This window comes from Spermophilus citellus (assembly GCF_964194105.1).
Source record: "Spermophilus citellus genome assembly, chromosome: 7".
NCBI classification, from domain to species: domain Eukaryota; kingdom Metazoa; phylum Chordata; class Mammalia; order Rodentia; family Sciuridae; genus Spermophilus; species Spermophilus citellus.
Window position 1 is genome coordinate 105,883,541 of NC_138188.1, and position 25,388 is coordinate 105,908,928.

Below are 25,388 nucleotides of genomic sequence, written 5' to 3' on the forward strand. Positions count from 1 at the left end.
ATAAAATAGGATGGAAGAGGAAGTTCTATCAGTTGAAATTTTGTCTGCACAGACTAGATAATACACTCCCAGAGTGGGGCAGCTGTAGAGTTTTATGGGTGGAATTCCAGCAAGTGAGACTTAGATCTAATCAGCCCTCAGGGTCTTTGCTGGTTTCTGCTCTGGAGAGATTAGATCAACATACTACTAGTGCCTGGAAGTTGCCTATCTCTGTTGGGAGTCTGGTTCTCAGGAGCCTCCCAAGGATTCTACTTGCTTTGGTTTAGATATGAGGTGTTCCCAAAAACTCATGTGTGAAACAATGCAAGAAAGTTTAGGTGAATGATTGAGTTATAAGAACATCAACCCAATCCATGAATTAATCCCCTCGTAGGGATTAACTGGATGGTAACTGTAGTCAGGTAGAGGTTGGCTGGAGGAGGTAGGTCATATAGGACATGCCTTTGGGATATATATTTTGTATATGGTGAGTGCAGACTCTCTCTGCTTCCTGATGTGAGGTCTGGAGCCATTTCCCTCCACCACATTCTTCTGCCATGATGATCTGCCTCACCTTGAGCTCCAAAGAATGCAGCCAGCTGTCTGTGAACTGAGACCTCTGGAACTGTGAGCCTCTAAAACTGTTCTTTTAGTTAGGAAAAAATAAAAGCTGACTAAAACAATACTTGTGGGGGCAGAGGAGTCAATCCTTCACCCACTCTGTTGCCCATGAACATGGCCTTTCCAGGTTTCCCAGGCTTAGTCCCTGCATGTAGTCCCACCCACATGTTCAGATTCCAGACCTACTTCAGCAGATCACATGAACCAGACTCAAAGGTGAGCTCCCATTCACTTTTCCCATTTGAATCCCCCTGGGTAAAATATTTTCTGTGCCTGCTTCACTCCCATTTTGCTAGGTACACCCCAGTCTACATGGAATACATTTGCCAGGACAGTGTAGCCCTGTTTGCTCTGATCTTCCAGCTCCCACAGCACATGCAATGTGTCTACCTCAAGGTGGCTCCACCTCAGCTCTCAGTAGCCAAAGTCGTGAGTGGAGAGACACTGGGCACTTTTCAAGCACCAGTGCACAGTGCAGCTTCTGGATCAGCTAAGGGAAGGCTCCTTTTCTGATCTCAAGTTTTTCTGTACTAAATCTGTCTGTTGTGTTTCTCTCTGTGTTCCTCCTTCCTCTGTGTTAAACTACCCCTACCACTGCTGACACATCCAGCTTAGCTCCAATGTAGTCTTTTTTTTTTCCAATGTAGTCTTTCTTCTTTGTTTAATTTACCCCAAATTTCTGACTCTCTAAGAGATACTCTGACTGTCCAATATAGAGTTTTAGTGAAATCCCTCTTTCACACACCTAACAGAGAAGCAGTATTCCTGCTGCTTGAATCCCGAGCCATACAGCAACTAAGAAGGCAGGCTCCCTCTAGCCCACCATCTTGAATCCCTCAGGAACTATGGTTTCTTAAAGAATTTTTCAGACTTTTAGATATAAAAATTTATACTTTAATATCTTTTATATATTTCATAGGGATAATTTCAAACTTTAAACTTCAGCTTTATTAAAAACATGCTGTATTATTCTTCTGGTGGAAATTTCATTACAGACCAGACTCTACTCCAAGCTCTAGCATCTGGGAACCACTGCTACAGATCAAAGGAATAAAACCTCAAGAAAAGGAAATAACTATGATTCTGGTCATTAAGGAATATAACTTTTAATAGCACAATGTAAGGAAAATGAGTTAGCATGGTAGAGAAAGCATCAATTAAGAGGCAACAGGAAGAGAGAACACAATGTTGGATCAGAGTCTAGCCAATATTACTTTTAGACAAAGTTTACTTGTTGGGGCTAGGCTTGAGATATCTATTACCTGCCTTCATGATGCCACTAGTTTAGTGACGTAATAAAATATACTAATATCCTGTAACTAGTACCAGTCTCTGTCTTCCCTATATTTATCGTGGAGCCCAAAGGACCACAGGATAGTCAAAATATTGAGGCAGCAGTTTTCATCCTAGAATCAGTAAAAATAAATACTAATGTTTATAGTAATGCTCTAGATCATCATTCAAGAATTAAAAAAGAACAAACTGATAAATCAACAACCTGAATGGACCTCAAAAACATTACATTAAATGAAAGAGGTCATATAAAAAAGACATATGCATGCTGTATGACTTCATTTACATGAAATTCTTAGAAAAGGCACAAGTAATCTAAAATGGCAAAAAGCACATCAGTGTTTGCCTGGGACTGGGGACAGAGGGAAGAGACTGACAACAAAAGAGCAGAAGAAGCCAGGCGCAGTGGCACACACCTGAAATCTCAGCAGTTCAGGAGGCTGAGACAGGAGGATCATAAGTTCAAAGTCAGCCTCAGCAACCATGTGGTGCTTAGCAGCTCAGTGAGACCCTGTCTCTAAATAAAATACAAAATAGGGCTGGGGATGTGTCTCAGTGGTCATGTGCCCCTAAACCAAAAAAAAAAAAAAAAAAAAAAAGAGGAGCAGAAGAGAACATTTTAAATGATAGAAATGTTTTATGCATTGACTATAGTGGTGGTTAAACAGATGCATACATTTGTTAAAATTCATCAGATTATACACTTAAAATGGATAAGCTATATTCAATAAAACTGATTTTAGGGGGGAAGATGGCCGCTGCGTACGGGGGTTGCTGAAGTGCTGAGCCTGGTGCTCAGAGCAGCGGTTTTAAACGAGACTTCGCACAGCTTGTTAGAGCTCCTTTCACCATTACTCTGTAGTAGACCACCCGGCCAAGCAGCAGAATAAACAAAGAGATTGAAAAAGAGACGCTTGGCTCCCGGACGCTTTCCTACTCAGAGCTGTGGGCGCTTTGCGCCCATCTGCTTCCTCTCTCACTTCGATCGGGGCAGAGAAGCTGAATGGGTAATCAGCAGTGGATTGTAAGTACCTGAGGCAAAGAAAGCTCAGTACACCCCGCCCTTTTTTTTTTTTTTTTTTTGAATATTGTCTATACAGGGAGAGTTAGTGGATTGGAATTGTTGGCGGGGCTGTGGTTTCAGGGCCGAAAATCCACTCCGCGGGAGCCGCCATTTGCTTTCTGCATGCTGTCTTGATGGCCCTGTCTACACGGTCCAGCTGCCACATCTAGAGACTGGAACTGGGCTGCGTGCCGAGCCCTGTCCTCCGAAGGCTGGACCACGGCCTCAAGTGCCTCGGTCGCCTGTTCCCTGCTGCACCTTGGGGCAGAGCCTGGTCTGGGGTCGTTCGGCATCCCCCTGCGAGGGGACCCGTGCTCCAGAGGAGGGGGCTGGAGAGGCGTGGCGGCAGCCGCTTGGGCCCCGGGAGCTAGGCACGGGGCCGAGGAGCAGCGGAGGCCGCGGCAGCGCTGCTAAGGTCGCGGACAAGCGCGGCGCCCAAGAGCGCGGCCCAGAGGTGGAGGTGACGGCAGCAGGGTTTCAGTTCTAGAAAACTGGACTGAAAACAGAAGCAACAGTTTGTATAACCCCAAGATCTTGCTTATGCCAGGAAACTGTAATGGTAACATGAATATCATTGAGGAGGTCTAACATGGCGGCAGGCGCGGAGAGATCAAGTCTCTGACCTCTTCAACTGCGCGGGCATAGGGAGCTGTAAATTATCTAAAGCCTATTTGTTCAGGATCACTAGGCAATGCTGAGCTGATGTGGAGCTAGGGTGTACACTTTGGGCCCCTCAGAAAACACACACTGAGCACGAATCTGCTGCATTTAAGCCCCGGATCGCCTGCTTCTCGTGACTCAGCACTAACGATCCCACTGAAATAACTAGTCGGCCCACCTGATCTCACAGAGGTAAAAGCCAACTGAGCACCATAGCCAGACCCAGGGAATCAGGAGTGACGTGGGACTAGCGGCGCAGAACCCCCGGCTATCGCTCCCACCAGGGCTGACAACAGAGGTCCCTTGCACCAGCTACCAGGGGAGTTGCTACCTGAGGGCAAACAAATTCGCTGGGGGTCCTCAGCCCCAAGCCCTACAAACTTAGGGTCCGAGGGAGGCAAACAGAAAGGGTGTGCCCAGGCATCCATGAAAACAGGGCTCCCAGGAGCAGCAGACCCGGCGTGTAGCCAGTAATGTGGTAAGCGTCACAGGTGAGTGGGGCCTGGATTGAGGAACCACAAGAGAAGGACCTAGGCACTCAGGACTGGAGACCCGCACAGTCTGGGAAGAAGAGCTGAGGCACTGTGATTGGTTCCGACCTATCAAGAGGAGAAGCCTGGCCCAGTGGGCATAGCTCCACCTACTGGAAGAGAAGTTAATCGAGCTCTATGACTGCATTTATTATTATTATTTTTTTTTAATGATTATTATTAGTATTTTTTTTATTTTTTTTATTCTCACTTTTTGTAGTTGATGTTGTTGTTCTTTAACTTTCTTATTAATGGTTTCAATTTTTTTTAATTCTTTTTATTCTATTATTATTACTATTATTTTTTAAACTTCAATTTCCATTTTTTTATTATCATTATAATTTTTTTGTTTGTTTTAAATTTTTATTTTTTCGTTTTTTCTTTCTTTCTTTTCACTTTTTTTCTTTTGTCTTTTCATTTCTTTTCAATTTTCTTATTCCTCCTCTCTTGAATTCCACCTGCCTACACTCACTCTCTTTAGTCACTTCTTCCCTTCCCTTCTAATACCTCTCCTCCCAAGCATCAAATAAATTTATAAGAGTAAACAGTAACTCAGCAGTCAAACAGAACAAGAAGTATCATGAGCATAAAAAAGCAAGGAAGAAAAGGAGTACAAACAATGAAAGACAGCCTAAATATTCAGGAGGACCTGGAGTCATCAGAAAAATGGCCATATAAAGAACTCAAGGAACACCTTAGACAGATGGAAAGGAACCTTAAAGATCACATTGAAAATGAATTACATAAACAGATAAAAGAAGAAGTTAAGCATCTTTATCAGGAGATAGAGATTATAAAAAATAATCAAACAATAATTCTAGAAATGAAGGAAACGATAAACCAAATTAAAAACTCAATCGAGAGTATCACTAACAGAGTGGAGCAAGTAGAAGCCAGAACGTCAGATAATGAAGACAAAATATATCATCTTGAAAAGAGTCTAGCCAACTCAGATAGACTGGTAAAAAATCACGAGAAAAACATCCAAGAGATTTGGGATAATTTAAAAAAACCAAACTTGCAAGTCATCGGGATAGAGGAAGACACAGAGATTCATGCCAAGGGAATGAGTAACCTGCTGAAGGAAATAATTACAGAAAACTTTCCAGAAATAAAAAAGGAAACAGATATACAAATTGTAGATGCATACAGGACACCGAGCACACAAAATCACAGTAGACCAATGCCAAGACACATTGTTATGAAGCTATCCAATATACAGAACAAAGAGAAAATATTAAAAGCTACAAGAGAAAAAAGGCAGATTACATTTACGGGTAAACCAATAAGGTTGACAACGGATTTCTCATCACAGACGCTGAAAGCGAGAAGATCCTGGAACAACGTATTTCAAACACTGAAAGACAATGGATGCCAACCAAGAATTCTGTATCCAGCAAAATTAAGCTTCAGATACGACAACGAAATAAAAATCTTTCATGATAAACAAAAGCTAAAAGAATTTGTAGCCAGAAAACCAGCATTGCAAAGCGTCTTGAGCAAAACTCTACACGAGGAAGAAATGGAAAACAATAACCAAAACCATCAGCGGGAAGTGCCTCGGTAAAGACAGAGGACGGGGGCAAAGCTAATCATGGAGAAACAAACTAAATTAGGAAAAAAAAAAAGAGAGATAAATAATCAAACATGGCAGGAAGTACAAACCATATATCAATAGTAACTCTAAACGTTAATGGCTTAAACTCTCCAATAAAGCGACATAGGCTGGTAACATGGATTAAAAAAACAAAACAAATAGAACAATATGCTGCCTCCAGGAGACACATCTGATTGGAAAAGACATACACAGACTCAAGGTAAAAGGTTGGAAAAAATTTAACACGCACACGGTCCTCGTAAGCAAGCAGGGGTGGCCATTCTCATATCGAATAAAATCGACTTCAAGACTAAGTTAATCAAAAGGGATAAGGAAGGACATTATATACTGTTAAAAGGAACCATTCACCAAGAAGACATAACAATTATCAATATTTATGCACCAAATAATGGCGCTGCGACGTTCATAAAACAAACTCTCCTCAAGTTCAAGAATCAAATAGACCACAACAAAATAATTATGGGTGACTTCAACACACCTCTCTCACCATTGGACAGATCCTCCAAACAAAAGTTGAATAAAGAAACTATTGACCTCAATATCACAATCAATAACCTAGACTTAACTGACATATATAGAATATATCAACCATCATCAAGTGGATATACTTTTTTCTCAGCAGCACATGGAACCTTCTCAAAAATAGATCATATATTATGCCATAGGGCAACCTTCAGTAAATACAAAGGGGTTGAGATAATACCATGCACTTTATCAGATCATAATGGAATGAAACTGGAAATCAATGATAAAAGAAGGAAGGAAAAATCCTACATCACATGGACAATGAACAATACGTTACTGAATGATCAATGGGTTACAGAAGACATAAAGGAAGAAATCAAAAAATTCTTAGAGATAAATGAAAATACAGACACAACATATCGGATTCTATGGGACACAATGAAAGCAGTTTTAAGAGGGAAATTCATCGCCTGGAGGTCATTCCTCAAAAAAAGGAAAAACCAACAAATAAATGAGCTCACACTTCATCTCAAAGCCCTAGAAAAGGAAGAGCAAAACAACAGCAAATGTAGCAGAAGGCAAGAATTAATTAAAATCAGAGCAGAAATCAATGAAATTGAAACAAAAGAAACTATTGAAAAAATTAACAAAACAAAAAGTTGGTTCTTTGAAAAAATAAATAAGATCGACAGACCCCTAGCCACACTAACGAAGAGAAGAAGAGAGAGAACTCAAATTACTAACATACGGGATGAAAAAGGCAATATTACAACAGACGCTTCAGAAATACAGAAAACAATTAGAAATTATTTTGAAAACCTATACTCCAATAAAATAGAAGATAGTGAAGACATCGATAAATTCCTTAAGTCATATGATTTTCCCAGACTGAGTCAGGAGGAAACTCACAACTTAAACAGACCAATATCAATAGATGAAATAGAAGAAGCAATCAAAAGACTTCCAACCAAGAAAAGCCCAGGACCGGATGGGTATACAGCGGAGTTCTACAAAACCTTTAAAGAAGAATTAATACCAATACTTTTCAAGTTATTTCAGGAAATAGAAAAAGAGGGAGCTCTTCCAAATTCATTCTATGAGGCCAACATCACCCTGATTCCAAAACCAGACAAAGACACCTCAAAGAAAGAAAACTACAGACCAATATCTCTAATGAACCTAGATGCAAAAATCCTCAATAAAATTCTGGCGAATCGGATACAAAGGCACATCAAAAAAATTGTGCACCATGATCAAGTAGGATTCATCCCTGGGATGCAAGGATGGTTCAATATACGGAAATCAATAAATGTTATTCACCACATCAATAGACTTAAAGATAAGAACCATATGATCATCTCGATAGACGCAGAAAAAGCATATGACAAAGTACAGCATCCCTTTATGTTCAAAACATTAGAAAAACTAGGGATAACAGGAACTTACCTCGACATTGTAAAAGCTATCTATGCTAAGCCTCAGGCTAGCATCATTCTGAATGGAGAAAAATTGAAGGCATTCCCTCTAAAATCTGGAACAAGACAGGGATGCCCCCTATCACCACTTCTATTCAATATAGTTCTTGAAACACTGGCCAGAGCAATTAGACAGACGAAAGAAATTAAAGGCATAAAAATAGGAAAAGAAGAACTTAAATTATCACTATTTGCAGATGACATGATTCTATACCTAGAAGACCCAAAAGGGTCTACAAAAAAACTACTAGAACTAATAAATGAATTCAGCAAAGTGGATATAAAATCAACACACATAAATCAAAGGCATTTCTGTATATCAGCGACAAAACTTCTGAAACGGAAATGAGGAAAAATACTCCATTCACAATATCCTCAAAAAAAATAAAATACTTAGGAATCAACCTAACAAAAGAGGTGAAAGACCTATACAATGAAAACTACAGAACCCTAAAGAGAGAAATAGAAGAGGATCTTAGAAGATGGAAAAATATACCTTGTTCATGGATAGGCAGAACTAACATCATCAAAATGGCGATATTACCAAAAGTTTTCTATAGGTTTAATGAAATGCCAATCAAAATCCCAATGGCATTTCTTGTAGAAATAGATAAAGCAATCGTGAAATTCATATGGAAAAATAAAAGACCCAGAATAGCAAAAACAATTCTAAGCAGGAAGTGTGAATCAGGTGGTATAGCAATACCAGATTTCAAAATATATTACAGAGCAATAGTGACAAAAACAGCATGGTACTGGTATCAAAACAGGCGGGTGGACCAATGGTACAGAATAGAGGACACAGAGACTAATCCACAAAGCTACAACTATCTTATATTTGATAAAGGAGCTAAAAACATGCAATGGAGAAAGGATAGCATCTTCAACAAATGGTGTTGGGAAAACTGGAAATCCATATGCAACAAAATGAAACTGAATCCCCTCCTCTCGCCATGCACAAAAGTCAACTCAAAGTGGATAAAGGAGCTAGATATCAAATCAGAGACTCTCCGTCTGATAGAAGAAAAAGTTGGCTCCGATCTACAGATTGTGGGGACGGGCTCCAAATTCCTTAATAGGACACCCATAGCACAAGAGTTAATAACAAGAATCAACAAATGGGACTTTCTTAAACTGAAAAGTTTTTTCTCAGCAAGAGAATCAATAAGAGAGGTAAATAGGGAGCCTACATCCTGGGAACAAATTTTTACTCCTCACACTTCAGATAGAGCCCTAATATCCAGAGTATACAAAGAACTCAAAAAATTAGACAATAAGAAAACAAACAACCCAATCAACAAATGGGCCAAGGACATGAACAAACACTTCACAGAGGAGGACATACAATCAATCAACAAGTACATGAAAAAATGCTCACCATCTCTAGCAGTCAAGGAAATGCAAATCAAAACCACCCTAAGATACCACCTCACCCCAGTAAGATTGGCAGCCATGATGAAGTCAAACAACAATGAGTGCTGGCGAGGATGTGGGGAAAAGGGTACTCTTGTACACTGCTGGTGGGACTGCAAATTGGTAAGGCCAATTTGGAAAGCAGTATGGAGATTCCTGGGAAAGCTGGGAATGGAACTATTTTCTGAAAACCTTAAAAGAGCACACTACAGGGATACTGCCACATTGATGTTCATAGCAGCACAATTCACAATTGCTAGACTGTGGAATCAACCCAGATGCCCTTCAATAGATGAATGGATAAAAAAAATGTGGCATTTATACACCATGGAGTATTACGCAGCACTAAAAAATGACAAAATCATGGAATTTGCAGGGAAATGGATGGCACTAGAGCAGATTATGCTTAGTGAAGCTAGCCAATCCCTAAAAAACAAATACCAAATGTCTTCTTTGATATAATGAGAGCAACTAAGAACAGAACAGGGAGGAAGAGCAGGAAGAAAAGATTAACATTAAACAGAGACATGAGGCAGGAGGGAAAGGGAGAAAAAAAGGGAAATCACATGGAAATGGAGGGAGACCCTCATTGTTATACAAAATTATATATAAGAGGTTATGAGGGGAATGGGATAACAAACATGGAGGGAAATGAATTACAGTAGATGGGGTAGAGAGAGAAGATGGGAGGGGAGGGGAGGGGGGATAGTAGAGGATAGGAAAGGTAGCAGAATACAACAGTCACTAATATGGCAGTATGTAAAAATGTGATGTGTAATCGATGTGATTCTGCGAACTGTATTTGGGGTAAAAATGGGAGTTCATAACCCACTTGATTCTAATGTATGAAATATGATTTGTCAAGAGCTTTGTAATGTTGTGAACAACCAATAAAAAAAAAAGGAAAAAAAATAAAAAAATAAAACTGATTTTAAAATATAAGTGTACATAGATGTGTATATATGTTTTATACACACACACACAAACACACACATATACACACATATATACTTATACACATGATTCTTTTTAGAGTCACACCTTTGGAAATACAAAGAAAGATACAACTACTTTTCCCAGAAAAAATATGGTTGTATGCATAGTCTTCCATACAATTCAGGGGCACCAAAGATCAAAGCCCATGGATGCCAAATGAAGAATTTTAGTTTACACCTATATAAACCCAGTATTTTAGAAATCTGAGGATGTGAAGATCTGAAGAAGCCTGAGTATGTGTTCACAATTCCTATAATGATGTCAGAAGAGTAGAATCATAAAAACATAGTTTTGTAAAGAGTGCCTAGTAAGCAGGCAGTAGCAATGTGGAAGAGAATCATACTTCCTTAATATAATCACTAACATTTCTTTCAAGCAAACGTACTAAGTACGTAGGCTTTCATTACCATTGGTAACTCACCCTCAGCTTGATGGTGTAGATTATAAAACTCTCGGGCAATGATATCTGCCAGTTTCTCACACCATTTTTTTGATGGACAAAAAAGTAATACTGAATGGTTATCACGAACGGTCTCATAACACAAACTAACAACATGGTCTTCATCACCCTAAAAAAAGAAAGAGATATAACGACCTCAGTGGTACTTTTAAAACATTTTCACACCAGGTGTGTTGGTACACACCTATAATCTCAGCAACTGAGGAGGCTAAGACAGGAGGATCACAAGTTGGAAGCCAGCCTTGGCAATTTAGCAAAACCTTATCTCACAATAAAAAATAAAAAGGGGCCAAGAATGTAGCTCAGCATTCCTGGGTCCAATCCTCAGTACCACAAAAAAATTTCCTCACACCAGTTTAAAATCATTCACTTTTCTTCACAGGAAAAATTTTATTATTCAAAGGCATAATAAAAAATCAGCTACAAAGTCCATAACAAAATAGAAAACAAGCCAGGCATGGTAGCACATGTCCATAAATGTAGCTACTCAGGAAGCTGAGGCAAGAAAATTAAGAGTTTGAGGCCAACCTGGGCCACATATAAATGAAGATACTAGGTTCTGAGAAGTTTTGTGATTCAACTACTATCTCAACCTTATCAAGTATCACTATTAAATGTCAGAGGTAGGTCTAACTCCCAAATGATGTGCTTTTCATTCTATATACTATAATTATACCTACCATTTAATATAAGGTTAATTTTCCACATTACTGTTTAGTTTAAACTAAATCATAAGAAAATCTTTTCCTAGTTAAACAGAAAAATCCACAAAAATAAGTATATTCTTAAAAATGGGTATATCATATATCAGGAAACGATGGTCAAGGCACAACTACATTTCCTCCTTCACCATCACCATCAGTTCTTTAAAGTGAAACTGACTGGCTTAGTTTTAATTCTAGTGGATGTGGAACATGCATTCAACTATTTTGCAATCTCTCATTATATTCCAAAAATTGTTAAGTTGCTAGAAAATGACATTAAACACAATGATACCAAGAGCTATGATATAAAAATAATGACTTACCTTCACTTGTAGCATGGGTTGAAATTCCCTCACAAGCTTCATTGAAGAGTCATATATGGAATTTCCAATTTTTACTGACTCCAAAAGTGGTACAGGGCGAAAGTCAGTATGATAGAGTTCAGCATTCAACCAGGAAGCCACAAGCTCCAAATTAGGAAGAGTAGCACTCATTCCAACAATCTGTACAGCATTAGACAGAGGATTGGCTAAATCTGCCTGGCTGTGAAAAATAAATGAAACTCATATTAAAACACGGTATATTGGGACTGGGGTTGTGGCTCAGAGGTAGAGCACTCGCCAACTATGTGTGAGACACCAGCTTTGATCCTCAGCACCACATAAAAATAAAATAAAGATATTGTGTCCACCTATAACTAAAAAATAAATATTAGAAAAAAACACAGTATATTAACAAGAAGTGGTGCTAATAATGTTCTTGGGCATGTCCTTTGGCACACACATGCATATAATTTTTTAGGGAACAGGATCTAGGAATAAAATTACTATATCATTGATTACTGGGTCACAGATCTTCAATTTTAAGAGATAATGCCAAACTGTTTTCCAGAGAGTCTGAACCAAAGTAACACTCCCACAATATATGTGTATTCTATTGTTCCACAATCTTGTCATTAGTTAGTATTATCAATCTTTTTAATGTTAGCCATTCTGGAGAGCAAGTCGTAAACATGAAAAAGTAATTTCTATTTTTCTGATTACTAATGAGACTAGCACCATTTCATGTATACAGACCATTGGGAAACTCTCTTTCAAATGTCTATTCAAGTTCTTCATTGATATATTGGGTTATTTATGTATTTCTTATTCATTTGTAGAACTTTTAAATTTTCTGGATAGTGACTTTCCTTTTTCATTTATTTTTGCATTTAATTTTATCATTTATTTCCTTTTACTTCTGTGGCATTATTTTATTATTCTTTTTCAAAGTTTCTTGAAATAGATAATTACATTTCCTGTCTGCCTTCTATAATAAGATAAACATTTCATACTATCAATTTCCCTTTAAAAATAACTTTCACTGCATTTCACAATTTTGTTGAGATATTTTTCTAGTTCAAAACTATTTTCTAATTTCTTTTGTGATTAATTTTTTGACCCAAAATGAGCCTAAAACGTATTGCTTAATTTCCAAACATGTAGGCATTTTCAGCTTGTGCTTTGCTTATCCTTATTCTAACTCCATTCTTCTGTTGTCGGAGAATATATTTTAAGTCATTTCAAACCTTTGAAATATGTTAAGACTTTCTTTATGACCCAGCATATGATAAATCTCTTCATAAATGTTTCATGTGAAACTGAAAAGAACATGTACTCTGACATTTTTTGCTAATTATTATACATGTATCCATTAGGTCAAAATTGCTGATTTCATAGTAATATTATCATATCCATAAAGATTTGGGATACAGATGGTTATCTGCGTGTTCTATCACATACTGAGAAAGAAAAATGTGCTTAAATCTCCACAAAATGGAAAGAGCCTATTAAGTGTCCAGCAAGACATATTGGAACAAACTTTCAAAACATAGGGAAAGAAAGGAGCTCCTAAAAACTCCCAGACAGAATTTTAAAAATTTATACAAAGAATGAATGATCAGCATGGCATTGGATTTCTCAATAAAATGGGAAAGTAAAGCCATGACAATTCTGAAGGAAAAACATTCCCAATCTTGATTTTTATGTCTGGACAATCTATGAAAATAATTGCAACACATTTTCAAACACACAAGTTCTCAAACAACCGATAACCATGATAGTGTGTTCACAGAAATAAAGTGGTACTTCCGAGAAGACATCCCCACCAAAGTAAGGAAATAAATGAAGAGAAAGACATGTGATCCAGAAAGGGGGCTCTACCTGAAGTAAAAAGCAATAGAAATGAGTGATAATGGTGAAGGGAGATCCCAGATGACTGCAGCACAACACAAGTACAGACTAACCACCTTTCAGATTGGAACAACTCAGAAGGCTTTAGGACAAACATCTTCAAGATGACAACTTTGGTAGAATATCAAATGTGCTGGAATATAATGGAGATTTACACAATTGAGCAAGAGGCTATGGATATATTAGCAATAAATGCATAAGGAAACCAAGCCATTAAAAAATACATTTGTTAATTTCAGAGGAAAAAAAAGGTTTTTTAGAAAAGTAAAAGTAATCACAGTTTATAATAGCTCAGTGGATAATGGCATTCAGACAGTCACATTACTATGACACTGAATAACGATCTAAGCAAAATTAGAATATAATTATATCTAGAGAGTAGAAACAGGATCAAAGGAGAAAGAGAGACTGTACAGAATTGGGGAGAAGATGGGGTATTGTTGCATAGAGAATATAAGAGAACCCAATCTTCATGTTCCATAGTAAGAAGTCAATATAAAAGAACTCAAGGAGTAGCATTTAGAGATACTAGTGTAAAGACAAAAACAAAAACCTAGAAGATTTGAAAGTTGTTGCCACTGAGAAGTAGGAGTTGAAGAACCACTATTTGACAAAATAAGCGTTACCTGCTTAAATTATATGTAAATAAAACTGACAAACAGAAAAACTAGATTTCCAAAACCTATTGCAAAACTATGTACACTGAAATAAAGCAGTGAGCAGTCAAGTCTTAGAATGTTTACAAAGTAATCTAAAATTAGTTTATCTAAAGAATTCATTTTAGAACAAAAACTACTGTACAGTTGCTCTAAATAAGGAAAGTACTGTCCTCTTTTAGTTTAACGCCTACTTTTGCAAACATTTTTCCAACATTGTTTGAAATCTCAAGAATTCAGTTATTTCAGCTACTCACCTAGATGCTGATTTCTGAGTAATATAGCAAATCTTGGTCAGCAAAAGTTCCAGCAGATATCCTCGGTGAGAGTCTCCCAACATATGTAACTCATCCACAACCACCATTCCTAAAAAGATTTTCCAGATACCAAGTTTTACAAAATCATAATTCCAAGAAGACTTTTAAGAGATTTAACATCTTATACCCTACAGTAAGCATTTACCTTTATTTATTATAAGTGATGCAGATTTCAAACCATAAAACAAACAACAACAAAAAAAAAAAAAAAAACAGATTCCACACAATGGGCAATTCTTTTCCTGGATATATTCTAAAGCTAAAAACCAATGATTAGCTGACTTAGGTCTGTCCAAACCCAAGGAAAACTGCCTCTTGTCACTCACTTCCAAATTGGTAACCTTACAGGAATGATATATCAAAGATTTCTATGTCAGTTATATAGTGTGTCAACTTTTTTTTTAGGAGGAAACAACCATATTCACATTAGAAAGTTGTGCCAAAAAAAAAAAAAAAAACCAGAATCAGGTCAAAAAGAAACAGATGATTTTAAGGAACTTTTTAAAATATGATAGACTACTGCAAAAGATAAATATGATCATAATGTCCTCCCTACTTAGAGAATTGAACCAATCTATACACTTGAAATAATACTGAAAATTTAGTGTCAACCCATGCCTTCTTTGGTAAACATTTTTGTGACTTCAGTGTTTCACATGCACTGGTATCTCCCGCAATGGATCCCACCAAAATCAGGACCATTCAGACAACTTCCTAATGACATGGGATACTCTTTTTCCTTAGCAGTAAGGTTTTCCAAAGTCCTGCTATTTGTTGAATTATTCCAGAATTTATTCATCATCCAAAAATGTTTATTTGACCTAGTATGCCAAGCATTGCACTAGACTCATTGGAAATAACATTTAATAAGATTATTATAATCCTTAAGATATTTGACATCCAGTGGAGTCACAAGTAATAAAACAGTTGATACAAATTGTGACTCTCCTCGGACTATACCCAAAGGACTTAAAAACACCATACTACAGGCACACAGCCACATCAATGTTTATAGCAGCACAATTCACAATAGCTAAATTGTGGAGCACACCTAGATGCCCTTCAGTGGATGAATAGATTTTAAAAAAAAAATGTGGCATATATACACAATAGAATTTTACTCAGCAGTAAAAGAGATTAAAGTCATGGCATTTGAGAAGATAAATGCTAAGTGAAGTTAGCCAATCCCAAAAAAACAAAATGCTGAATGTTTTCTCTGATATAAGGAGGCTGGCTTATAGTGGGGTAGGGAGGGGGAGCATTGGAGGAATGGATAAATTCCAGATAAGGCCGAGGAGTGGGAGGGAAAGGGAGGGGGCAGGGGATTAGCAAGGATGGTGGAATGTGATAGACATCATTATCCAAAGTACATGTATGAAGACACGAATTGGTGTGAACATACTTATGTACAAACAGAGGTATGAAAAACAGTTCTATATGTGTAATAAGAATTTTGATGCATTCCGCTGTCATGTATTTAAAAAATAAAACCAATTTTTAAAAAAAGAAAATTCAACAGGGCAGAGCAAGTAGAAATAGGAAAAGGCCACACAAACGTTTTGCAGAAGTCACACTCTGTTTCTTTGTATTCAATCTGTATGCCATCTATTTTTTTTAATAGTGTTTGCTTTCTAGTAAAACATTTAATTATTGTGGTGAAAGTGGAATTTGTTTTGCTGTTTCAAAAATAAATAAATAATTAAAAAAAAAAAGACAAATTGATTGTGATTTCTTTCTCAAAGGCTTTACAGAATAGAGTCCATGTCTCATATTCTTTGATCCTGCCTCAACATTACCATGGTATTTTTGTATATTTTATTTATTAAATTGTGAAGGATTGCACTATTGTTATACATAAATACTTTTATGAGTGCATTATTATTATATATAATAGGAGGGTTCATTCTGACATACTCAAAATTGCATATAACATGATTTGCTCCATTTCAATCCCCAATACTTCCCCTTACTCTTCACTCCCCCCGCTACAATCTCCTTTCCTTACTGTTCTTCCTTCTATTTTTTGTTAATTGGTGCAATACAGTTGCACATAAAAGTGGAATTCATTGTGATATATTCATGCATACACAGCATAATTTGGTCAATGTCATTTCACAGTTCCTTCCCTTTCCCATCCTTCCCCCTCCCCCTTGAAACCCTTCCTTTACTCTCCTCCCGTTTATTTTCATGAGATCCCCTTTTTTAATTCACTATTTCTCTATAGCTTCTGCACATAAGAGAAAACATCTGACCATGATGTTTTCAAGTTCACCAGGTTCTCAATGAGTAGCTGAAATTCTTGCTGATTTTGCTACCACTATAACCATTTTATTCTAGTGCCCACATCTTAAATGGCCTTTTAGTAGTTAAAAATAAATCTAAAAAATGAGGTAGAAAATTATCCCAGGGTCCCAAATTCAAATACAGTTTCTGTGGCTCCCTATTATTTCCCTTTTGAATGGTAGTCTCTGGGTCTAGGCCTAATCAAAATATCATAGCATCAAAATATAATAATGGATACATAATACACGAATTGTGGAGAGGGCAGATCCAGCCTCAAATGCTTCTTTCTATTCCTGGTAAAGTTTAGACAAAAAAGAAGAAATGAGAAAAGACTGAGGCTCAAAGATATCATCTCTGTTTTCGAAAGTACAAAAATCCAAGGTAGTGAGATCAATAATAGCAGGACACAAAACTTGTATTTTTTAATGCAGATTTCCTAATATTACAGATGCCAATTCTTGCCTCCAGAAGTAGATGACAGATAATGGAATAACAACATGGGACATATAGAAATCACAGTAGCTCCCCTTTATTTCATCAAAAATAGCAACAGAAAATATGTTTAATTTTCTAATTTTTTGCCTGGAATGGTAGTACATACCTGTAATTCCAGCAACTCAAGAGGCTGAGGTGGGAGGTTCACAAGTTCAAGGCCAGCCTGGGCAACTTAATGAGACCTTGTCTCAAAAAGTAAAAGGGTGGGGATATAGCTCAGTGGTAGAGCACTCCTGAGTTCAATTCCCAGTAGTGCCCAAAAAAACATTTTTGTATTTTCTTACCCAGTAGATCCATCTTATTCTCCTCTATGAGGCGATTGATAAGACCATTGGCTCTCTCAATTGTGCAGACAGCAATATCCAAGGAAGAGAAATGCCCTGTTGGAGAGGTACTGCCCATGTACCCATCAACTTTTATTCCTACTTCCTGAAACAGGCTCTGAATTGAGTAAAAAGAAACAATACGGGTGGTAAAAGGTCAAAATATATCAATTACAGATAGATTCCATTCCAGAAAATAGACATAAGTATTTAAAGACATTTATCAGATTACTCTCATTTGCTCCTGGCCAGGACTTTCTGTTTTTGTTTTGTTTTAAAACCATATACTAGAAATATTAAGTTTAGAAATGACAAAGCTTAGTGCAGGAATTCCTATTAAGACAGAGTCAAATAAAATTAAGTATATCATTTTAATGATAGTATTTAATAACCTACAAAGTTCTAAGAGGTATTTATAAAAATTGGAGAAAATTTACCTTAAACACTAACATTTTTAATTTAATAAACAGAAATAAACTAGCTGATTTTAACACTAATTTAACATTTTAAGGAATTTGCTATTTTTTCTCTAGCTTCTGCACATGAAAGAAAACATCTGACCATGTTATTTTCAAGTTCACCAAGTTCTCGATGAGTAGCTGAAATTCTTGCTGATTTTGCTACTACTATAACCATTTTATTCTAGTGGCCACATCTTAAATGGCGTTTTAATAGTTAAAAATACATTTTAAAAATAAGGTAGAAAATTATCCCAGGGTCCCAAACTCAAATACAGTTTCTGTGGCTCCCTATTATTTTCCTGTTGAATGGTAGTCTCTGGGTCTAGGCCTAATCAAGATATCATAGCATCAAAATATAATAATGGATACATACATACACGAATTGTGGAGAGGGCAGATCGAGCCTCAAATGCTTCTTTCTATTCCTGGTAAAGTCTTTTTATTCTACTAAATATAGTCTTATTATTCTACTAAAGACCAATAATGGAAGAAAAGTCTTTAAAAGTTTAATTCTGTGGGACTTTAATATTAATTTTTTTTAGTTTAACTTTTTTTTTTGAGACAGAGAGAGAGAGAATTTTTTAATATTTATTTTTTTTAGTTTTCGGTGGACACAACATCTTTATTTTTATTTTTATGTAGTGCTGAGGATCCAACCCAGCACCCTGCGCATGCCAGGCAAGTGCGCTACTGCTTGAGCCACATCCCCAGCCCCAAGTTTAACTTTTAACTAACATACCTTCTCAATAAAAAGGATCCTTTCATCATTTAGTTATTTTGGGTATAAGTTGAGAAGTTGTTACCATGTAGGACCAGCTTTGTTGGCTATTTGGCCTCTGAAATAACTGTTAAAAAGATTTATAGAACCATAGAACTTTAAAGCTGTTCATTCAATAAATTTCCTCTGAGCATTTATTGAGTTAACCAATAGTGCAAAGGGTTAACATCCTCATTTTAAAAACAAAAACACTGAGGCCCAGCAGAGTGTGTGTCTGGGCTGAAGACACAGTAGTAAAACTGGAACTAAAACTCAGATTTTTTGGCCTAACAGTACAAAGATCTTTTCATTCCAATAATACATTTTTTTTTCAATGCAAACCACAACAGTAAGTTTAATCTATTTTATGAAACATTGTATTTGTGAAAATGCCTTAAAAACTGTTAGTATCATATCAATGTAAACTACTATTCACGTTTTAAGAACAGAGGAACAGGTCACAGACCTGAAGCTTTACCTAAGCTCCAATGTATCTTGTTATTCAGCCCCTAAATGTTCCTAGTGACCCTCAAACAGGATAAGATGCTTCCTTAAACACTCACTTCTTTCTACACTTCAGTCTAGTCCTACCATTTAGTTTTAACCCAGATTCTTAATTTGCATGGTTATAGGCCAATTGAAGTATTCTGTTTCCTTCCTAAGAAAAGTTTACAAATTTTTACATAATGGCTCTTTCTTTCTTATGCAATAATACTTTTTTTAAAGTTTCCCTCCATTAACTTTCAATGCTTTAATGGTCAACATTTAAATCTAGATGAGTGCAACAAGAGATTTTTCATTTGCTTATATAATTCAATTTCAAATCAATAAGCCAAGGTTGCCAATAATGGGCCTTCACTATTTCAAACTTAGTACAAGAACATTACCTGGAAATAGTACTTCTTCTCTTTAGCCACAGAAACAAAGGGAAGAATAAACAAAGCTTTCTTTCGAATTTCCAAAACCCGCTTCAAAATAAGCAATTCTGCAACAAGAGTCTTCCCCGCACTTGTAGGAGCTAAAACATGATTATTCCACAAAGTTATAACAAAAAACAAGTAACATCTGGTACATCACTTGAATGTTTTAAGCCATATCTAATACTGTGGAGCCTAAGATGACCGTATCAGGAAAGTCTCAACTAACACTTGAAATCCTTATACCCTGAAAATACCTAACTTTAAGCCAGCTTTCTAAATAGTCTCACACTAAAACCAGAGAGTAAAAAAGTTTCATATCAGCAATGAATGATGAATATTAGCAAGTACCTAGTTATACCTAAAGATTCTTCTCTTTAAATACTGAATGGCTAAAAGACCTGCTTGAGGAAGAAGATGAATACTTGTAACCTCTGATAGGAGCCAGAAGTTGAGGGAGAGGAGCTGCAAGGAAGCTTAAGGAAAGGAAACAGAACTTATGAGAAGGAAAGAGGAAAGGAATGACAAGCATGAGAAACAGCAAGTGCAAAGGCCTGGAAGAAAACCTGGCATGTTCAGGAGACAATGAGCGATTTAGTAAGCCTGGAATATGAAGTGATCTAGGGGAGTAAAAAAATAAAGAGACATAACAGAGACATGACAGAGAGTTTTATAATTCCAGAGTTTAAAGAGGTTAGACTATCCTAAAAGTAATGCAGAATGACAGATGAGTAAGGGAGTGACAAGATCATATTTGTATTTTATAAAGCTCTCTTTGGGTTGAAAGAGTGGGGCAAGAACAGAGGAAAAGGTCAAGCTCATTAAAAGATTATTCCATTATCTAAAAAAAAGACAAGGAGCTGAACCAGGCAATGGAGTTAAGAACAGAAAGAAGTAGTCAAAAGTTGTCAGAATCAAGAGATATTTAAGGTAAAAGACGCAGGGCTTTTTGATTAATTGTGTGAGCTGGTGAACACATTAATGAATGATACCCAGGTTTTGGTTTAAGCAACTGAAGTGGCTAGGTCATTCTTCCACTAGTCAGCATTTAGGAGTACTTCCTATGTGCCAAAAACTATTTTATACTCTTACACATGTGAAATAACTTAACGCTTCCTAAATACTACAAAGTATCTTCCCTCACCTCACCTCTAAACAGTTTGCAAGATTATACAGCAAGTGAGTGATAACAGTTTTTAAAGCCACCCCAGTCCAACTCCTCAGCCTGAACTTATATCTTCTAATAAGTTAATTATCTTATTCTGTTTTGTAGCCATAATGAAAAATCTGGGAGACACACAATTTCAGAGAAAACTGACACAAGGAATTGTGTCTTACCAAATGATTAATTTCTAAAATCAGAATGGTAATAAGCACAGGTTAAAAATTGCAAAAGTCAAAGTTGCCCTTGAAAACCCATGTATATCTTCTACAAAACATATTACATGTACTTTTGTACATATAACTCTATACAAAAAAGTCAATACACAAACATATAATGTATAATGTTCACACTCTGAAAAGCAACTGAGATCAAAGGAGGGAAGCAGATTTACATCTTCCATCTTAAAAATAGTAGAGAAATTAATGTGCATAAATCTAAATACCTGAATAAACTAAATTCTTTCCTTCCAAGACTTGTCCAAGCAAAAGGCACTCTGCCTGCCATTCAAACATTTTTTTTACACCAAAACTGTGATACTTCTCCAGAACTTCTTTAGGAAGTCCCCAATTTGCCAATAGCAGCTTGTCTACTTGGTCATCCAGGTCTGTTTGCTTGCATACCCCTTTCAGGAAAAACATAAACAATTAATATTTTAATTTAGTTCTAACATATAACCTTAGCAATTAGTCCTCTACTGTGTGTTGGAATTCTTATGTGTTGGAATGAAAGCACATCCTGACTTCAAGAAGCTTATGAGAAATTGACCATGTTCAGAAAGGTAAGAAAAAACTGTTATTTGTATTTACTGGCTATAATATTTTTCTTTTTCTTAAAAGCTCTAAACAAAAAATTGTGTTAGGCACAATGGATAAGGCGTTTGGAATTAGTGGTGCTCCCCACGGGAGATATGTATTCATTACAAAGCTAAGTTGAAGAAGTTTCTATTAAGTTTTAGTGTTATAACCACTGCCCCAAAACAATGAAGAATTGGGTTAATGTTCAACTGGCACCCAACCCAATCTGAGAAAACTCTACAAATCCCTTCCAGCCTTCCCCTGGGCTCCAAACTGCCTGCTATATCCGCGACCCGATAAGACGGTATAAGGATCTGTAAGGAGAAATTAGCACTCTAGAAGTAAACCCTCCCTCAGGTGAAGGGGTTTAAACGGCCCACCAGGCGGCTGTTTCTGCAAAGATCTAAAAACCCTGAAGTCACTTGAAGTTGAGTACCGCGCCGTCAGTGAAAGCATGCCTATGTCTGAACAGAAAGTGACCACAGCACCAGGCCCGAGTCACAAACGGAGGAGTGCGGAATTCCAGTGGATTGTGCCAACAAGCAAGCTCCACGCAGCGAGGACATCGTCCGGCATGTGATCTGGCGAAACTAGCCACGTATCCCGTGGCCCCCAGGGTGCACAAGAGTACCTGCACCTGCGGCCTTCAGGCTGCGTCCCAAGCCCGGGGGTGGACTCAGCACCGGCCCAGACAGGAGCTGGGGTCTGAAACCGCCGTCGCCGCCGCTTCCCGAGAATGAATCTGAATCTGATCGCCGCCGTTTTCCACTCCGATGAAGAAGATTCATTGCAGAGTCTCCTCGGCTGTTCAGGACAAGGCATCCTCCCAGCGCCCTACGGTAGGGTAGAACTCCGGCCTGATGACAGATATAACTACCATCTTCCCGCCACCGTCTTCAAACTCAGGCCTCCCAACCCATCCCGGAACCATAGAGTTTTCGGTGGAGAGAGTAATCCGAAAACCATAGAGTCAAGGGAGAAGGAGCGGCTTGCGTTGTAATCAGAGACTTCCGGCTTCCAGCCTCCTTCGTGATCAATGTGACAGAATCAGGGTGGAAGTAAAAGTAAAGGAGGATGACACCAGAATCTACATGTATAATATAGTCAGACTGGCCTAAAAATATCGTTCTCTTTTCCATTTTTAGTTTGAATAAAAACGGCTATGCTAACTTCATAAAATGAATTGCCGTAACAGGGTAGGGAAGTAGCTCTTAACATATCGGTCCTCTTTTGAACATTACACAAAACATTATTCAAGAAAACCTAGGATTTCTAATGGAACATAATTTGCGCTTTCTTCCTATGTATGACAGGAGGACAGAGACTAAGTCTGTATACAATTTCTATTTTAGCCATCATACAGTGAGGAATATGGGATCCGGAATTGGGGATTGCTGGACTACAGACCCCTTTGATAGCCGTGTGAACGCTGCAAGGATGGGGCGGTAAATGTACTTGAGGGACCTTTCTGAGCCAAGAGCCTATTAAGGAATCTGTGTTCTGTTCTATAACAAGGTGGAAGCAAATGAGTTCTGAACGCAAAGTGATGCCCGCTAATTACCTAGTTGCATAGTTCACTTCACCAAGCAAACCTAGGAGATCACAGTCCTGCTCTAAAAAGCCTGGGCTCTTCCAGAGTGCCAAAAAACCTCAAAAGGGCTAGTCCAATTAAGAAGAAGAAAAAAGACTCTAATATGTTTGAGAAATAGCACACCAGACCTTCAGTTATCATAGGAAAACCTACCTTGTTTTTTAAAAAATTGCAATATACGAAAATTCCGCAAGGTGGAAACATTACTCCATGAAAGAAACCCTTTAGTCCTGCCTTCATTTCACCCAACTATTAATGAGCATCATCTACTATTGTAGTAGGGACAGCCAAGGCAAGGCACCAAACATAGCAGGAAACAGTTTTATTTGGCTGCAGCCAGGTTCAGAGGGCACAGCTTTTGCTGTGATCAATCAATCCCCTGAACCCCGAGTTCAGGTACTTTCAGAGTTTTATACCCAGCATGTAAGGGGAGGGGTTCAGAAGTTCACAGTCTGCAGAAGTTCACATAAAAGCAGTTTTTTTTCTTTCACTCTTCTGGGCAAGTTAACCACTCAAGGACAACACCTGAGAAGTGGGGAGCTTCTTCTCCCCTTTCTTTCCTCCCCCTGCCAGCTGTTACCATGGAGCCCAATTGGCAACTTCTCCTATTTTAGAAATGTAGACATCTCTGTGAAGCCCCAGCTCAAGGCCAGAGGCCTTGCTTGCTCATTTCTACAAACTTCTATACTGGATACCTGTTTGTGAAAAACTAGTAAGGGGGTGTTCAGCACCTGGAGTGCTGGTATCTTCCCGGCCAGTGGCCAAGTAAAACAGGGCAACACAAAAATAGGAAGTTTATCTACACTGAACTCTTGCAGAGACTCTTTTGCTGACATTCCTAAAATCAGCCATGGTGAAGATTTCTGGAAAAGCCCAGTTAAGCCTTTTCTGTGGAGAAAGGGGGTGCCACTTCACTGTATGCTAGGCACTGGGTATGTGGCAATGAACTGGTGTGAAATGCTTTCCGATCTCAGAATGAAAGAGTAAAGAAGGAGACAGACAATGAACAAATAAATTAATAATTTTAAATTGTGATGTGTTCAGGGAGAAATAAAGTGTTATCGAAGAAATAAAAATTTCTTCAATAATGAGTGCTGTTTGAAATGAATGCTATAGAAGAAAATAATTCTTCGATAAAAATATCAAAGGAATCCTAACTTACAATATAGTTGTGATAGAGATTAGCAGTACAGCTCAGGAGCCAGTCAGTCTAGGGTTTAAAGACTTAACTGTGTGATTTGGGACAACTTTCTTAGCCCCTTTATGCCTGCTTTCTGATCTATATGATGGGAGTAATTATAATAACAACCTGTTTGGTTCTTGTGAGGACTGAATGAGTCAATGTATATAAAGTGCTTAGAATAGGGATGGCATATAGTAAGTCCTATTCAGAGAAAATGATATTTGTTCTAATATAGTTTTCAATATATATAGCTGGGAAGATGGGAGAAGTAGAGGGTTGCCTTTCATTTTCATCCTTTCCTTTTCCTTTGTCTGTGTGGACTTTCACCTCTTAGAAAGTTTGCATGAATAATTGAGTGACTTTTCCATTGAAATTTCAGAGGTTATATGGAAAAATAAAAATTCACATAAACTATTTTTATGAATTGACTAAAACAATTATTTATCAACTTTGAATAAATAGCTTATATGAGTGGCACTGATTTACAAAGGGCAAAAAAAGAAAGCTAGAAAATAAATGCAATGAGAGTGGTGCTGGTTAGTCTTATGTGCTCAGGATAAAGGAGATGCTCGTTAAGAGGATTTTGTGTTTAAAGTCCAGTGTTTATCAACTGAAAGAGGTCCAGTGGCTAAATATTAGGATCCCCTAAAGAGCTTTTAAAATATTCTACTCCTAACGATTCTGGCTTAATTCATCTGGTTAAAGCCCAGGTGCTGGTATGTCTTAAAAACTCCCCAGGTTTTCTAACATGCTTCTGGAATTGAGAACCACTGGTATAGCCCAGGGATGAGGCTGACTTGAATTCAGGTGACCTTAGTGAAAAAGTTTTCATCAGTGGCTTAAATCTATAGGGGACCCTGAAGAAAGACCCATTTCTCCACAATGACTCAAAGAAGTAGAAATAGCTTACAGATGCTCCTTGACTTATGATTGGGAGG

At 37.5% G+C, this 25,388-nt stretch overlaps 1 protein-coding gene across 1 annotated transcript in view; it reads right to left on the minus strand.

Annotated features, from left to right (window-relative positions):
* The window catches only part of POLQ (DNA polymerase theta), a 124,606-nt gene extending 102,039 nt beyond the window's left edge, over positions 1–22,567 (minus strand). Inside the window, exons 1-7 of the mRNA XM_081301337.1 lie at positions 22,308–22,567; positions 21,325–21,504; positions 19,688–19,818; positions 17,544–17,700; positions 14,422–14,530; positions 11,601–11,820; positions 10,535–10,682 (exon numbers count right to left, since the gene is read on the minus strand). Coding sequence (XP_081157463.1) covers positions 10,535–10,682; positions 11,601–11,820; positions 14,422–14,530; positions 17,544–17,700; positions 19,688–19,818; positions 21,325–21,504; positions 22,308–22,464 — 1,102 coding nt within the window. The 5' untranslated portion in view covers positions 22,465–22,567. The remainder of the gene's footprint in view (positions 1–10,534; positions 10,683–11,600; positions 11,821–14,421; positions 14,531–17,543; positions 17,701–19,687; positions 19,819–21,324; positions 21,505–22,307) is intronic.
* Between the last annotated feature and the right edge of the window lie 2,821 nt (positions 22,568–25,388).